The sequence below is a fragment of the Pempheris klunzingeri genome, chromosome 20 (assembly GCF_042242105.1).
Source record: "Pempheris klunzingeri isolate RE-2024b chromosome 20, fPemKlu1.hap1, whole genome shotgun sequence".
NCBI lineage: Eukaryota > Metazoa > Chordata > Actinopteri > Acropomatiformes > Pempheridae > Pempheris > Pempheris klunzingeri.
The window spans coordinates 21,939,294-21,956,782 of NC_092031.1; the positions used below are offsets into that span (position 1 = coordinate 21,939,294).

Here is a 17,489-nt window from a genome sequence, read left to right on the forward strand (position 1 = left end):
ATACACAAGAGAAAGTGCAATTCTTTTGCAATCTGGTTCCTTCAGATGCTTCCTGGTTTGTGTCTTCTGTGGTTAGTGTTTGATCCGGGTTAAAGAGTAACCTGTAAGCAGGCCAAACAGAGTTACTGTTTAAGCGCGGCCTGGTCCTGCAAAGAGACGTCATCTAGGGTTAAAGCTTTTGAGTTTTTGAGACGGCTTTTCATACAATAGTTTTGTGTTCGTGTCTGGAGATGTGTGCAGAAACTCTTAAGTGCTCCTGTTTTGTTTTTCTTAACATGGAACAGATGGAACACCATAACATTTGATACAGATGTGCGCGTTGCTCAGAGAATGAATCCTAATGATTCCTTGACTTGTCTTTTGGCACCAACAGCAGCTGGCAACAAAGTTTTCATCTATCCAGTGAAATATCTTAATTTTGATTAAAAGTTTCAAACCTTTGTTCATGGTTCCAAGGTGGCATATCCTAAAGACTAACATGGCTTTAATTGCCATGAAATTTGGTCCACATGTTCATGTTCTCCACAGGATGAACTGCTATAACTTCGCTAATACTCTGACCTTTTATCAAGTGTCATCATCAGGTAAAAAAAAGTTGTTACAAAGGTCAATCAGATTTTGAATGAGGTTTTCTTATTTCTGCAGCAGAACTTGAAAAATCCAGGTCATTTATTTTTGCTTACGTTCTAGTGAATGTTTACACGGAGTGTCTGTGGGCACCTTTGGAAACACTGAACATGTAGAGATGTAACTGGTATAAAATCGGTCAATGTTTAATGTGTATGTTATTCAATGTTCGGTTCAAATGTTCAGTACAAAAATATCCTGATCAATATCTAAGGAAATATATTTGTCACACCTTTCAATCTATTCTCCCATTACACCATTAAACCTGCCAGTAATTCCCTGGACAATGGAGAGAGGAGTCATACTCAGTATCATTTGAATACCTCCAAGCAGAATCACCGAAACCTATCAACATCTTTGCCCTCACAGCACAAGCATTCTCTTCCCAGAAGTCTGTCCTTGTCTCTGATGACGTCACTCTCTTGGCTCTAAACAGCAGCAGCCCTCCTCCTCACGCTGTGGACTGGCAGCAAACCCTGCTATCAGATGGACGGAACCCGGGAGCTCTGTGTCGGGCAGCAGGAGGAACACGGCCCCTGCGGCGCTGCGGACGGCTGAGCGGGGTTTCGTGTGTTTTCGCTGAGGCGTGGGGAGTCATTCTGGGTGTGGATTGACAGGCGGACATCCAGAGAGTGCAAGTCCACGGACCAAGTGTCGACGGGCTGGCGAAAGGTTTCCTCGTATGTTGGTGGAGGCTAGAATGGAATGGGACAAAGGAAATATTATGATGTGACACAGTCTTAGAAAACACACTGACATTTTGTGTCTTATTTGTTTCCGCAGGTAAAACTACTTATGGGCCAAGTTAACAGTCAAGTTACTCCCCAGGGTCTCGACGTCCACCAATCTTTCCTGCACAGAGATCTACAACCTGTGCTCACCAACCAGGTCTGGAAACCTTTGCCATAGTTTGTCATGTTGCACAGAACACTAAATCCAAACTTATCCCACAGACGTGACAGTGGTATCGATCTTCTCACCTCGCTCTCGGAAAGAAAGCAATCAGGAGCATTCCCCAAAATGTTGAGCCACGCTTTAAATCTTTTTAAGCCGCGATTAAAGTCCTCCACCTTTTGCTGATTGAGACTGCAGGGGGGGGACCAAACAGAATCTGCTCACCTCGTCGGGGCAGCCACTGAGGCCAAAGCGCTGTGAGATCATACTGTGGATCTGTCTCTGCCGGTCCTTCTTACGAACGCTCTCGTAGGACGGCAGCCTCGGCGGTGCTCCATTCAGGTGGTAGTCATTTGGCTTCCCTATTACGAACAGCCTTCCAGGAAGCTAGATTACACACACACACACACAGATCTGCTGAGAAACCTCTGCAGCTGCACAAGGTACATTCCAAATATGTGCACCAATCAGTTCACATAAGCTTTTTACTTGTGGTCCATCAGGCCCCTGGTTCATGGCAGCGCTGTTCTCATTATGGGCGATGCCAATGAAAGAGTGTCTGCTGTGGTAATGTGGACGGTCATCCTGGGAAGAGACATCATCAGGAGTTAGTTCTAATTTACAAAGCTAATAGTTGTTGTCTGTTAAGTTAATAGTCCGTTAAATTACTCGAATTGGTATCATTGCTGATTCTTTTGATTAGAACGGCAGGCTGCTCCAGTGGACGACGCACTTGGATGTGAATGATGCCTAGTATGTCATTTTGAAAATCTGACCCCCCAGTAGCCCTGAAAACATCCAGTGGGTTTGGATGACATCACCTACGGCAGGTTGTACGTTATTGGCAGGAGCTGTTTGTCCACCATAGTAGTGTGGTTGGTACATACACAGTACCATTGATGGGGGGGCTATACCTTGGGACCCACTGACTATTCTTATCGATGATAATGTTGTATGCCGCTTGTACAGAATCTCGTATGAAGCGGTCGTAGCTGATGCGACTGAAGCCCGACGTCTGTCTGTGGTTCTTGGAGTGAAAAAGTTGCTCTTACTGTGTACTGTTCTGTCCCGTAGGGTCTGAATCTGCAGCAGAGAGGATCTTTTCTGTAGAAGACCACCACCAGCATCAAGATCACCAAACAAAACGCTACACAAGACACTGAGGCGGAGCAGAGAGAGAGAGAGACGGCACACTGTTAACACCCCGGGAGGTTTCACAGCAGGTTAGGACGGGCAATGTTGCCTTTTTAAGGATCATGTTTAAGGAGCATGTTTTGGCACACTGTGATCACTCAAGGAGATTCATGTGGAGAACTATTGTGTTACTGTTTAGCAGTCAGATTTAAACAAAATCATCAACACAATAATCTGTGAAAATCAGAGAGGTTAAGGGATTAAAGGTCAAGGAACTCTATAACCTCAACTTGCATATTAAAATGATATCACTAGAATGATTTTGGTTGGCTGCATTGACAAATGAGTGAACTCCTACGCTGAGATGACTTTAAAACGTCGCTGCATGCAGTGCACTATTTGCCGTGATGAGCTGAATATTACACCTCATGTCAACCATCATTAAACTCAACATTCAGTCAGCTGACACAACATGATTTGCTTGACTGCTTCATGCTTTATCATGCCGTACATGCAGAAATCACATCCTCCCCCACATTATTACTGATGCAGTGCTAAATAAAAATGAGTGGTACAACTTCTCATGGTGGTAAACAGTCACTAATAAAGTACTGTTGTCAAATAAGTTGGTCCAGTTTAACATAATGTTTGTGGCTGAACTCACCTGAAGCCACGATGACAGTCAGCAGCTCAGGAGCCATTGCAGGAGCCTCTCCTGGAGTCAGAGGAGAAGAAGAAAAAATAAAATCCTAATCTCCAATCAGTTCCCCCCTCCAGCGCTCTCTGCACACATCATCCACTGCTCTCCAAAAAAAATATCACCCTTTTGCACTGACGCTGGCTTTTCAGCAACTCCTAACCACAGCACAGACAGAAGGCTGCATCCTCAGGATCAACCAGCGGCTAAACATTAACAGCATGTCAGGAGAGTGGTGGCAGCAGACAGGTTTCACCACAAACAGTCTTTTCCTCATTCTGGGATAATAAAAAAAGGAAGCTGACTCTTGTGCAAACTCTAGTGGAAGTTTACAGAGACACACGCAAAACTGACCTGTCAGGCTTTTAAAAAAATAATACAGTACATCAGATCACTAAACTCATGCAAGGTGCAATAAAATACGATGGCTGGGGTTTGTATGTTTTGGGTCAGCTGTTTTCTGCTCCTAATTCGGCTGGTTTGTACCCGTTTAAAGGATCCCACTGTCAAAAATGAATAAAGAAATAACTTAAAAAAGTGTTAAATACGTCTGGATATATTTTCAGATGTGTGCAGCCGCATGAGCGAGCAGATCTGAGACTAAAAGAAAAAGTAAAAGTCAACAAATTTCTTTCATATTTAAGTAAATGATGTACTATCATTATCATTATTAGGCTATTATTGGTGCATACTCATGTATAACAAGACTTTTAACAGGGTGAGGTGGAGCTCATGAACTGTACACTGCTGGACATCCATCCAGTCATTACCCAAAGCTCAGGACTATAGGGGGGGCCGCTGTTGTGTACAGACAACAGTAAATACAGAGAAAATGATTCATGATTGAAAATGAATTTTATTCATTTAATGCATTTAATAATATTATTGCAGAATTATTGCTGTGATTTAGTCCTGAAAGCAGCTTATCACCGTTTTCCAGAAACAAAGCTAGAGTCACTCCCTTCTTCCACTTCCCTCTGCTGCAGTTCTTCCTGCACATCGTCCATGTTAACTATCCCATTGGTCTTCAGTACGACCAGGGGTGTGTCATCAGTTTTTGCACACAGACTCCTGGAGAAGCCCCCCCCCCTTCTCCAGAGGAAGCTGTTGTCCCACCCTCTGTGGCAGAGACGTAGCGCAGAAGCCTCCCTCTTCCAGTCGTCCATCTTCCAGCTCCTCTGAGGAGGCTGAGCTCACTGTGACCCCTGGTTAAAAGTACCAGTCTGCAAGTGGTGGTTCATATTCTGGACCAGGGAGACCTTCAGTGTCTCCAGCTCATCAAGTCAACAGCAACACTAGTATCTAGTTTGGCCAAAGATGTGTCTTCTGCCACATCACTTGGGATGGTGTTCTTCTCCTCCCTCTCCGTGAGTCCCTCCTCCAGCTTCTCCGAGGAAGCAGCCACCCACTTCCCCAGAAGTCAATCTTCCAGCCCAATCAAGGTGCCGGGCTGAAGGTGTTTGGAGCAGTCTGCATTTCACGGTCCAGTTAATCAGGACGGCAGAGATGACGCCTGCTCTGGCAGAGAAATAACTCTCCTCGTTGTCCATATGCTGGAAGGACTTGGAGTGCTTGTCAGACCTCCTGTAAATTGACTCTGCTGCGGTGCAGACACCAAGCAGAATAGTTTGAGAAATTGATCCAAACTTAGAGAGGCAGGGAGCTGCAGAGTTGGACAGTAGTTTGCCAATCTCAGAACTGGCAGCTTCACACGTCTGTCCTCCCACCCTGGTTCCCCCAGGAGCTCCGGAGCAGAGCCCACCACCTCTGGGCCCAGAGGCGCAGCACTCTCTTGCTGGTTTTGCATCCCCTGCAGAGTGGAGTGGGCAGCTGGTGATGTGAACGCCAGAAAAGATTTGGAGCAGCTTTGCTGTGCAGAGATAGAAGGAAGGTTTGCACATCCTCCATCTGCTGCTGGACCTCCGACTGAGGCCTGAACACCTGAAGGCTCTTCGGCGAGGCCTTCTGCTGAGAGAACTGCTTTTTTTCTTTGTCCACTTGCTCCAGCAGCTTGTGTTCCACCTGACTGTGTCTGAACAATAAGAAAATATCCCTGACAGAAGACTAGTTTCACGTGAACGTTGAACATTTAAATCTAAAGGCTGAAGATCCTCTATATCATTATATATGTTATATATATATATATATATATATATATATATATATATATATATATATATATATATATATATATTATGTACCAGTCATGAAAAAAAGATTATGTCATTATCTAAACTCTGCAATATTTAAATATTTACACATTTATATAAAACAGCTCTTATGTAATATCCCTGCAATATGTTTTCCATCTGAGATCAATCAATAATCAGTTTGACTCTCTCCTCCACTGAGCTTCTTGTCAGCAGCCAGGTCTTCATGTCTCGATCCCAGTGCTTCACGAGCATCATTTTCTGCGCCACAGACTGAGTACAGTATTGTTTGAACCAGCGCACAGAGACAATATATTGTACAATATAACACTGATGTAAACAGGGCACCTTTACATTTGCAGGAACTTACTCCTTGGTGACGAAAGAGGATGCTCTCATTTTTTTGGGATCTTCAAATGAGAGAAAAACAGTTTTGAGTGTAGCTTTCATCAAGTACCTCGTATTTTGTAAAAAAAAAAAAAAAAAAGTCCACACCTTTAATACCACAAACTACAAGAAACAAGATTAGGCTGGGAATTTTCTTCAAACATGCGATCATTTTAGAAACTGCGGATAAACTACACAAAAGTATATAAAGCATTAAGCACTTCCATCAACTACATGTCATAGCATTAATATCAAGGGTCCAATAATATCCCAGTAAGGCCATGACAGGTGTCATTCTGCTTAACTTAATAATAATCATTAGTTAGCTGGCAGCCCTTACAAATGAGCTGTTAACTAGCTGTAGGCTTAAAACTGTCCAACTAGTTAGGTGGCACTAACTAACTAACTAGTTAGTGAGGTTAGCAGTCTAACTAGTGTTGGTCCAAGCCTACTCAGTGCCAGTTCCTAACACGGATGCTGTAGCCATGGGAACACAAACCTCATTCAGTACCACAGTGTACTGAAAAGACACGTGTCCCTCCTCACCCCCTCAATCATCCTCACCCCCTGCCTTACAAACTTCAGACCGTCCTCTCCCCTCCACGGTCCCATCATCCCCCCCTCCCCCCCTCCTCTATGCTGTCTTCCATGTGGGTGAACGATCACGACATGCCTTTTAAATGTTAAGAGATGTAGGCAGACTGTGATTCACTCCAGAGGAGGAGCTTGTGGAGGAGAAGGCTGCGTGGGGGAGGGAGGGAGGAGAGGGGAGAGGAGGAGGGGGGGGTGTTGTCAGCCTTTATTCTCCTCACCAGGGCTCTCCGCGGTAAAAGCGCGCAGGGAGGACGACAGGATGGAGCGGATGGAGTCGATGGAGCCGATCTCGGCGCACTACACGACGGCTTACCCGGAGATCGTTCCCGATAGCGGCTACGAATCCAGAGAGACCACCGACGGCCAAGCAAAGACCCCCCCAGCTCCGACATACGATGAGGAGTTAGTGCACAAGGTAGGAGAGATCATAAAATCATACAACAGGCGCGCGTTTTAAACTTTACAGCAATGGTTTCTGTTCAAATCAACAAGCCAGTTACTTTGCATGTGTTCTTTCTGCCTCATCTCATTTACTGGCGTTTCTGAAGGCTTCCTAAACCCTTTAGTACCCCGATCCTCCAGCATCCCTGATGGACAGGGTGTGCGCTCTCCATGGTGCTGATTTTCTCTTGGATGCCATTTCAGTTGGTCTGTTTCCAGGCTCGTGGTGTGTCCTATCAGCTCATACTTCCTCCTGCAGTCAACAGACAGCTTCGTTTCTCTGCTGAAACGAGCCATCAGACAGGATGGAGAGCTGTCTGTCTTAAAGGGGGGACAGATGCTGTAAGGTCACCGTGTAAGGGTCCTCAACATTTAGGGATTTTTCCTCTCCCTGATCCTAACGAATGAATTTCTCTCAAAGTCACCAATGAACCCTCCCAGGTGGCGATAATTACAATTATCATTTTATTTGAGTATCACTTCACCAACAGGGCTCTCCAGTGCGATCGCAGCTCGAGCATAACTGCAGGTAAAACAGCGTTACAGAATCCAGGTGTGAAAATATTAAAGTGAGAATATTCTTCTTCAAAACTTGCTCAGATCTTGGAGATACTCCCTGAGTTGAAAGCATAGCAGGACTATTTGTGTGTGTGTGTATGTTCAAAGTTTAGTTCTGTGTCAAAAATAACACCTCAGTTCTTGGGCATACCTTTAATATTTGGGATAAGGAGGGTGAGCATTGGCTGGATTTGCTTACCGAGGTGCTCAGGGACCCTCACAACCCATTCAACCACCACTTCAGGACACTCCTGCACAGAGCACATGTTGCTCTAGAGAAAGACAGGGCGAGGACGGTGAACCCGTACATACAATGACGGACTCTCATATATGACCACTGACTTTGGTCACCCTGCGACACCAGTTCCATTTGGACTGTGGCCTTTGAGCCTAGATTATTTTGTCACACGTATTCTATTGTTTAATTCATACGAACGATTATGGACGTTTGCAGCGGTGGAGGAGGCGCTGAGATCAGTGAGAGGAAGGAATACCACAGGGACGGCTCCTCTGCTATGACTGCTTACAGAGAGTATGGTGTCAGTGGTAGTCAGCACGCAGTAACAGCGGTCAGTCCTGTGTTCTGTGAGATAAAATTGCTGTTTTTGTCAATGGAGTCTGGTGGCTTTGATATAATGGCTGTTTTCTGGTTAAACAAAAGGGACCTCACAGGTTTTTCTCCAGAGGCATCTTTTCCATAATGTTGTCAGACACTAGAAAAAGCCATATGAGCCTATAACTGAAGCGATCTAATGGACCAATTCCATTTTTTTTTCCTTCTAATGATTTTGTATACAAAATATGTAGAAATAGGGCCAAGGTTTAAAATATCATATCCAGACAACTTAATGTCATGCAGTTAAGGCTTACCCTATGTAGACCAACAGGTCTGCAAGCGCAGATCCACTGAGTTCCTTACAGCTCGGGAGGGCTGGCCCTGTGACCCCGCTGTAGATGGAGCACAGAGAAAAGCGAAGCTCCCTTTGGGCTTGTGAAATGTCACATTATGTTATGAAGCTGCACTGGAAGAACAGCTTCCAGTTGGGTGTGAGAGAGCTTGTGTGCTTTAGCAATAGTGTGGCCTTCGGTGTGCAATGCCCTGCTTTCTGAATTTCAAAATCGGTCACTGTGAGAAATGAGTCAACGCGGACACAATCTGATATAATGTCTTGCTTCTTGCACTTTAAGTAATTTTTTGAAGAAGGATTTTGTTCCTCAAGACTGCTGCTAAGTGACTCTAAGTCATTAGTTTGAGTTTAGTGAGAACTGAGTTTTCCCGCAGGCTAATGGTCTAATGAGACATGAACTGAGTTAGCCTAATGTAGCCATTATGCACTTTGACCAGCTGCCCTTAATTGCCATGGAAGTGTGTGTGTGTGTGTGTGTGTGTGTGTGTGTGTGTGTGTGTGTGTGTGAGGCTTGTATTGTGAGGGGAGCAGGTGCTTTGCAGAGGGGCATATCACAGCCAAACAGTTTATTCAGGCGAACAGCACGAATGAAGTCGATCTGCCTGTTTTGCCCTTTCTCTCTCCTGTTAGTCTTCTGTCTCAGCGTCTTCTGCGTTGTCTCTTCTCTCTGGGAGAAGTTTTTCTTGAACTCCATCTCACCTGTTTTCTCCCCGAGGGATCACGATTATGCAACGCAAAGGGGTTTCTTTGAGTGTAGTGGCTAGACATGGAGCTGGAATGCCGTAGTGACACTATGCTCCATCAAACATGTCTGTTAAACGGAATAAAACACCGATCTTGTGATATGCAATTCAATAAACTCTAGGATTTGGTTATTATATCTTTTACTGGTCGAAATTGGTTGAAATTGCATCTGTATCGGCAGTTCTCTGCGTTAGCGCCACTGTAGAGCCATCGCATCGACTTTTAATATCGAGAGCTACAGTAATCTGCTGTTGCTCTGTGCTTTCAAATCCCAGCCAGGAGTCTAAATTAGTGGCAATATGAAAAGTGTCAAGCTAAATTTCATTCTGTCTGTGTATCACAGACGTAACACACTCCGGGAAGACGTGACATTTCCCGGTGCTCAGGCAGCCGAGATAAGCAGAGCCTCACCACTTCTAGGTCTCTGCATCCCCTAAAACTCTTTCTCCATCTTCCCATACAGTATACTTCTACATATATCCATATATATATATGTATATATACAGTATATATATTACTATGATGGCCTTCAAGAAAGCTCTTTCAGAAGCGTCTTGCCTGGAAAGAACAGCGAGGCCCGAACAGGAAGAAAAGTGGTTCACTGGCACTTAACAATTAGTTTATGAGCCCTGGAGGTGAATGAAATCTATTTCTATCTCCCTGCACACATCATATATGCTCAATATAATGTCCATCCACAGCATCCATGTCTGACTGTCAAACATCTGTGGTGCTTTCATCTAATTGCCTCCAGTCTCCAGTGGGGTTATATGAGACAAGCTCACTTCCCAGGACTGTTACCACGGAAACAGCGCCATACCCCCTCACCACAAACACACATACATCCTCATCATACGTCATCATCACGTGTGCATGTGTAATTCTACGGCTACGGTTGTTTGACACACGCACACGCAGGCATGATGTTACGGTAAACAGGAAGCAGATGCCATCAAGTCACAGGATGATCTGGTTAAATAATAATATTTGTAGTGTAGTTGGTTTGGCTCTGGATGTTAAAACCCCTCCGTGTGTCTATTGTGTCTCTAATCATGACCTCAGTGTGTAAAATATCCTATGAGTGTTGGCTAAAGCGTTGCGCTGCGTTAAGAGCGACGCTCTTTGAGTCTTCTGTGTTCAAAAACCAAAACAAAAGCACAAAATGTGAGGACTTGATTGATCGTGTTCATCTGCTCTAACAGCAGGCTGCAAATCTCAGCACGTCCATCTAATATACCAGTTGACAGTGGAGTACCCGCTGAGACCTCAGACTGTACGTGAGAAGTGGACGTTGTCACCGTGATGAGCGTGTAACTGAGTGTTTTAGTTGAAAGAATTCTCAACACAAGGTCCAGCCCACTTTCCATTTCTGAACCAGCAGGCCAGTCTTCCAGTGGCCCAACCTGCCATAATTACAATCCTTCATTAAAACGAATCCACATTGTTGGTTGCCAGGCGTTGGTTATGTAGAAAATGAAAAACCATTGGTATTAGTCACAAAAACAAGATACCACTGAACAGATTTGGGGCTTTTTGCAGAATTATTCAATATTGACGTCAGCAGACATTCACAGTCCGCTACAGAACAGAGCAGCTCGGCTGTGCCTCATTTACTGTATCTGTCACAGTTGGAGAGCACTGTGTGTGTGTGTGTGTGTGTGTGTGTGTGTCTGTGTGTGTGTCTGTGTGTGTGTCTGTCTGTGTGTGTGTGTGTGTGTGTGTGTGTGTGTGTGTGTGTGTGTGTGTGTGTGTGTGGAGATGGCGTGTGACTTTTCTTCTTCTTGTTGAAGATAAAGCACTGACTGATGGCCCCCGATGACTAACTTGGATGCCTCTGAATGCTGCCTTTCATTCATCTCATAGTCCTGAAGGTTATCTTCTCCGGCTCATGAGTCACACTGTGACAGCAGTTCACCGCCGAGCTCTTATGAAAGATAATAATATTTGTTCTCCTTGGAAGCAGAAATGTCCACCGTGACGCAGATGCTGACTCACAAGTCAGAATTATAAAATGATTTTCAGTGTTCAGCCCGCAAAAGGGATTTTCAAGGCTGACTGTGATACCGATATAGATTTTATTAAGCCTGACTGTTTTCCCGCAGACAATCCTGGTTGGGGACAGCGGAGTGGGAAAGACATCTCTGTTGGTGCAGTTCGATCAGGGGAAGTTCATCCCCGGCTCGTTCTCTGCGACAGTGGGCATAGGATTCACGGTGTGTGTGTGTGTGTGTGTGTGTGTGTGTGTGTGTGTGTATAGGAACAATTCATGTGTGTATTTATTTTGCATACAGGACATTCTCTTGTTGAATTTAAGGTGAAAGTAGGTTGTAAATTATACATTTAAGCATTAGTTAAACAAAAAATATGTGATTTATTTATTTTTAATTGGCCCAGTCTTTCTGTCTCCACCTCTATACAATGAAAGAGCATAAATGATTGTTTGTGATACTCACAACATTGCAAAAATATAACAAATTCAACAGCAACAGGTCATCCCAGGCAAAGTTCCCCCCCGGTACCCTCTGACAGTCCACAGAACACACACTTTAAAAAGGGTGACACACAGCTGGTACAGTACTTCAGCCCCGTCAGCTTAGTTTGCTGTTAAGGAAACAGCAACCTCTCATGTTAAAGTCAAATGAAACACTAAAGATTCTGGCCAAACTAAAAGACTCTGTGGATTAGTAACAGGGACACTGATTCTGTATTGGAGTGGAAACAGAAATCTCAGAATCTGGATAAATGAGGGGGAAATCTGCCTGAGAGTCACTGAGATGGTGTGTTTTTTTTTTATTATGATTTTTATTATCTGAATCCCTTTAACCGGGTCTTTAAAATCTCCTCTGCTCTCAGAATAAAGTGGTGACTGTCGACGAGGTGAAGGTCAACCTACAGGTCAGTAAGTGTATCAGTTCCAGAGAAAACTCGATGTGCTTTCACAATAGCGGCCTATTTTTAGAGCGCAGGCCGGCGTCCTCTTGGGCACCGGTGTTATAACTGAGAACTGGAGTTAGCCAAGTGGAACCAGGCCAAGTCGACGCGTTTCATGCTTCTTTTTCCCGTTCTGTTTCAGATTTGGGACACGGCTGGACAGGAAAGGTTCAGAAGCGTGACGCACGCCTACTACAGAGATGCACACGGTGAGGCACGCATGCACCGTGAATCTGCATGTGACTATGAGATGTGCAGCGATAGAACCGTGCCATCATTTCTCCTCTTTGTTGGTTCTGTCTCCAAAGCTTTGCTCCTCCTGTATGACATCACCAGCAAAACCTCCTTTGACAACATTCGGGTAAGTCTGGGATACGTCTGCGGCGTGGAAAGGTATTAATAAGAACACATGTGAGGTTTCTGTGTGTTATTTAAAAGAACCTGCCTTCCGAGTTCCAGTCTGATGCGAATGCACGTCCTCTCTGCTTTGTTGGATCATCTGTGTTTCTCTGTGTCTGTATTTCTTGTTTCAGGCATGGTTAACGGAGATCCATGAGTATGCACAGAGCGATGTAGTCATCATGTTGCTGGGCAACAAGGTGAGAGAGAATAGTTTGAGAAGCTCAGCGAAGTGTTAAGAAAAATGGAAGAGAATGGAAAGAGGTTGTGTCCACGCTTTAAAGGATACAAAGCACATAAGTGAGTGTGTTATTGAACGTGATGATCACCAGGGTGTCTGTCCGTCCGTCCGTCAGGCTGACATGAGCGGTGACAGAGCCATCAGGAGAGATGAGGGAGAGCGGCTGGCCAGAGTGAGTATTTTGCTCTCACTGCCGTACAGCAACACCGCTGACGGGGCTCACCGCTGTTGCTCACCGCCGTTTGCTCCTCTTGGTGTCTTAGGAGTATTCAGTTCCTTTCATGGAGACGAGCGCTAAGACGGGAGTGAACGTAGAGCTGGCCTTCGTCGCTGTGGCCAAGTAAGAAACAGCCTCGCTGTGCACACACTGCAGGAGCTACATCTCAGAGCTACCGTTCGGTATGAGAATAAGAATAATAAGTAAATAACGTAAAGTATTAAATACATTATATGTAGGAACTTAGACATAGACATTATTATTGTCTATCCCTCTTCAAGTTGATCTTATGATATAAAATCCATCTAATAACAGTTATCATGTAGCTGATGTCGAGATGCTGCATGGATAGGTATATTAATATGAATATTTAAAGGGGTGTGTGAGGATATAGGTAATCATATATGTGTTTTAGGTATTAGTTATCATAGATAACACCTGATAATTGAATTGTTTAATTGCTCATTGTTATTTTTTATTACATGTACGAAATCAAATCAAATCAATTAGTTAATATGAGTTAATAGTTATTTCATAAAAGTCACTTAAATCCCCATGGTAGTAGAAATTTCAGGGATGCTATGATGCTATTTTTTTTTTTTTACATTTTGGGGGATATCATATAATTGTTATTTTGTTCATTGTAATTACATGATAACCCTTAAAAAATTATTCAATGCAGAAAATAATTAAAGGCGCTCAAGTGTAGAAGTAACAATTTCATGAATCTGCATATATATGTGTGTATATATATACACACACACACACACACACATATGGGTGGATTCAGTAAATAACATGACAGTCTATCAATCTAATACAGCCTCCATATAACCTCCTCTTCAACGGCTGAGTTGGTCAGGTTGCACCTCTCCTTATTTGTTACTGCTTCCATTGTATAAAATGACAGTGTTTTCTCCTCACACAGCGTAAAGGACTCTAAGACAGTGTTAGGGTGAACTCTTTTGTCACACACAGCGATGCAGCTTCCACAGCAGGCTTTACAGATGGCCACACTTCACAATTCACTCTGATGTCCAGATAGCAGCGACAGCGCCGATGTTACGGATTCATTCAAGTTAAGAAATCTCCCTGTGCTGTCTCTCTAACCTGAACCTCATCTGGAATCTGTTCTTTAGGGAACTGAAGCACCGGGCCGTCGAGCACCCCAGCGAGCCCAGTTTCCAGATTCATGAATACATTGAAGCAGAGAAGGAGAAGTCAGGCTGCTGCAGCTACTTCTAACCCCCCCCCTCCCCTCCCCTCCCCTCCCTCCCTCCCCCCCTCCCACCTCTCTGGGTGCACGGACTGTCGGAGACACACTGAGAGCCTCTGAGTGGGAGGAAGCCCTATTAACTCACTGCTGCTCCTAAAATATGACACTGCCATTCATTCAGGACGACAAGCCAAAAGTAGATGTATGGAGTGAGAGGAGGATAAGCAGAGACTCTTTAGCCGAGAACACTTTATATCGACATTTATCATCACGAGCGAATGAATATTCAGCCTGAACTCGTGCTGGAAACAACAACCATGGTTGGTCTTTTCATGGGTGTTAACAGATGTGGCAATGATGATGGGAGGAGGGCAGGTGACGTAGTGTAGAACGAGACAAAGTCCACTTTGGGAGGAGGTCACAGGGTGGATGAATGGGTCGTATACAGGACTTTGACCCAGGAGACCGCTGTTCATGTGAAACCCACAAGTCAGCGCTGACTTATTTTTACTCACGTAACTTAAACTGTATGCATAACGTGTCTTCGGTCACTTCCGTCTGCTCCTTATCTAACGTCAGTGTTTTAACCCAAACCATGCTCAGCCAATAGTTTTGGTGCCTAGACCTACAACCATAACACCTTACTTTACAGCGACCGCTTCACAACATGAAGTTACAGCGTCATTTAAGTTATTTGCTCGCTCTTAGCTTAACCCCGGTCATCCGACGGAAGAGGGGGGGCTGAAACTGCAAAAACATGTTGTTTTTGGGAGTCGTTCCCTTATTTTGCCATTTCAGTATGAGAGCGTGTTGGAATGTTTGTAGTGGACATTTTAGCGAATAGTAATCAAAACAAAATTCGGAAGAACTGGAATTTGCTTTCTTGTGAGAGTTGGTTGAAAAGATGAAGAGCACTATCGTGTATGTGCGTTAGCTGGAGTCAGGGGGGCGGTTAGCCTAGCTTAGCATAAAGCCTAGAGAAAGAAGGAAACAGCTAGCACGGTTCTGTCAGTTAAAGAATATGCCGACCAACAGCTCGTCTAGAATTGCAATCTCATTTTGTTCGACTTTTAAAATGCTGAGGTGTTTTACTCGCACGTCCTTACGACCCAATCTAACGCGGATGAAGCCATAAAGTCATAGTGGTTGTAAAATGTTCCTGGACAAAAACAAACACACACTGCCTTTTGTGATTTTTTTTATTTTTATATAGAAATCTAAGAAGTTAATTCTTGGAAAGATGAATATACTGTCAGCCAAATTCAACATCTTAGTTTATATTAGCACGGTAATTAGCAATAAGCACAAGGTACAGCTGAGACTGACGACGAATCCTCATGTCGTCGTGGAGCCATTTTAGTCCGGACCAAACTGGTGAGCTGAGCGGCCCACGTGGCCGTCCCTAGAGCCACCATGCTGGCTTCATTGCTCCAACAACAGTTTGTGGTGTCAGCTCCATGCTCGAACTAGTCAATGCTAAGCTCAGAATGCTGAGCCTGACTAACCACATCCTGACTGAAGCTCCTTACTTCATGCACAGACGTGCTTGATGTCGATCTTCCCATCTAGCGCTCAGAAAGAAAGGGACTCTGCATACTTCCCAAAATGTTGACTTTTTTTTTTTTTTTCTTGGAGGAATTATACAAATCATACTTCGTGGAACACATATACGTTTGGTACGATTGAAATCCCATATACAGCTGATATACCCACCGCAAATGTTTTCAGCCTCCCTTTGAATTCAGCATTAAATTAGGAAGTGACACAGATGTTACAAACATACCAGAAGACACTAGGAAAGAAAAGGAAACCCCACTCGCTCACACACCTCTGACAGAAGCCAGAAGAAATGGAGGCACATTGTACACGTTTAAGATCCGCTTTGAAAAGCCAACGTTGCTTCAGCCTTATGTGTCACGCATCTACCAACAGATCCAGACAAAGGCCGTTACACTGTTTCAAAGCCACGCATGTAGACAAAAGCCCCCCGTCTGTTTGTGGCTTTAGTCAGACCGGTTCATTCTTTGACGAAGAGTTGTCGATGAAGTGACAGCCGGCTGCCGTCGAAGGCTCGCCCACTGGAGAGAAGCTCAGGGACACAGCTGGAGGAAAAGCCCGCGTGCTCTAAGACTGCAAGACGACTCTATTTCTGAGGAGCGCATCCACGTGTTTGTGATGAACGTTGCTTTGATCGCCTGAAATGCACCTCTAGAGGAGGATCATTTAGGAAACGTACCACAGTATATTATACATATTGCATTTTCTGAGTGAGTGAATGAGAGAGTGAGCAGATTTTTGAAAAATGTTTTGGACATTTTCGCTGCATTATCGTCCTCCCAAGAAAACAATAGTTTGCTTTTATGGCCAAATATGGACTTTAAAGCTCAGATGCATGCTGCTGAATTGCATGTATCAACTCTGTGTGCAGTGCCTCCAGATCATAATCAATTCTGTTTCTATTTGTATCGAGATTTAGCTTTAAAATATGAATAAATGATCAGCAATTTCTCTTCAGATTTTAACTCACCGCTCAGGGTTGAATCTTGTTTTGAAATACGGCACCTAGTTTTTAGGTATCTGCACATCAACACATTAAAGCTGCATTCATTGATTATTTTCTGGTTGCGCCATATACTTGGCTCTGTACCTACTAAATGCTGCACTTTGTTCAACAGCTTGCTGTTTTTCTCGGACTAAAAAAAGCTGCAGTAAATGTCAGAGCTGGGTGGTGACTTTTTGTGGGTTTGTTACTATTCTACATTACACATAGTCCGTTGACCCATTTCTGATATAGAACTATTGATCAGTGCAGCTTTAAGGAACTAATGATGTCAGAACTACAGCTCCATGTTCAGGTTTTTACTATAACACAAGTAAATGTATGAACAGTATGCAATGCTCTTCTGCAAATATTTCAGATTGGTTACTCATTGTTTGGCCAGATCAGGTCTGACACACTTTATGATGTCAGATTATTCAGATTATGGCCACCAGACCTTGTACATACTGAACAGTTGTTGTCACACGCTGCCAAAAGTTGTCTTTGATGTGTTGTATGCTGCATAAGAAATAAAAGTATTTTTAAGTGAGAACACTTTATGTGAAGTCTCCCACTACATGATGGTTTTATACTTTCAACGTGTCAACATTTGGTGTGTGGAGAAGCTGTGTAGTGATGAAGCTCACGGGAATAAATAGAGACAACGCTTCTTATTTAAAGGTGTGGCCTTCAAAATAAAAGCACGAACATTGCAGCTTTTAATGTGAATTCACTTTTGTTTTCAACCTTTTTTGGACACCATGTAATAAGATGTGGTATCACTGTTTAATAGATATGTAAAAGGCATGAAA

General features: G+C 43.9%; 2 protein-coding genes across 2 annotated transcripts; one reads left to right on the top strand and one right to left on the bottom strand.

The window, feature by feature from the left end:
- Window positions 1-735: 735 nt before the first annotated feature.
- On the bottom strand, window positions 736-3,517 carry LOC139220028 (uncharacterized). Its single transcript, XM_070852068.1, has 5 exons — window positions 3,320-3,517; window positions 2,574-2,680; window positions 2,011-2,106; window positions 1,747-1,908; window positions 736-1,322 (listed from the first exon to the last, which is right to left on the bottom strand). The coding sequence occupies exons 1-5, from the start codon at window positions 3,354-3,356 to the stop codon at window positions 1,110-1,112; spliced, it is 615 nt and encodes a 204-aa protein (XP_070708169.1). The 5' UTR covers window positions 3,357-3,517; the 3' UTR covers window positions 736-1,109.
- Window positions 3,518-6,742: 3,225 nt separating this feature from the next.
- On the top strand, window positions 6,743-14,167 carry LOC139219685 (ras-related protein Rab-37-like). The gene is made up of 9 exons (XM_070851618.1): window positions 6,743-6,898; window positions 11,237-11,347; window positions 11,988-12,029; window positions 12,208-12,274; window positions 12,374-12,426; window positions 12,599-12,664; window positions 12,821-12,877; window positions 12,969-13,045; window positions 14,062-14,167. The coding sequence occupies exons 1-9, from the start codon at window positions 6,743-6,745 to the stop codon at window positions 14,165-14,167; spliced, it is 735 nt and encodes a 244-aa protein (XP_070707719.1).
- The last annotated feature ends 3,322 nt before the right edge of the window (window positions 14,168-17,489 follow it).

Bases quoted from the DNA above. Each gene is read 5' to 3' on its own strand.
- LOC139220028 (XM_070852068.1), bottom strand. From the start codon at position 3,356: ATGGCTCCTGAGCTGCTGACTGTCATCGTGGCTTCAG. The intron at 2,681-3,319 runs GTGAGTTCAGCC...GCTCCGCCTCAG, and splicing joins GACTGTCATCGTGGCTTCAG to TGTCTTGTGTAGCGTTTTGT. The intron at 2,107-2,573 runs GTAAGAGCAACT...GTCTCTTCCCAG, and splicing joins ACGGGACAGAACAGTACACA to GATGACCGTCCACATTACCA.
- LOC139219685 (XM_070851618.1), top strand. From the start codon at position 6,743: ATGGAGCGGATGGAGTCGATGGAGCCGATCTCGGCGCACTACACGACG. The intron at 12,427-12,598 runs GTAAGTCTGGGA...TTCTTGTTTCAG, and splicing joins CCTCCTTTGACAACATTCGG to GCATGGTTAACGGAGATCCA. The intron at 13,046-14,061 runs GTAAGAAACAGC...TCTGTTCTTTAG, and splicing joins GCCTTCGTCGCTGTGGCCAA to GGAACTGAAGCACCGGGCCG.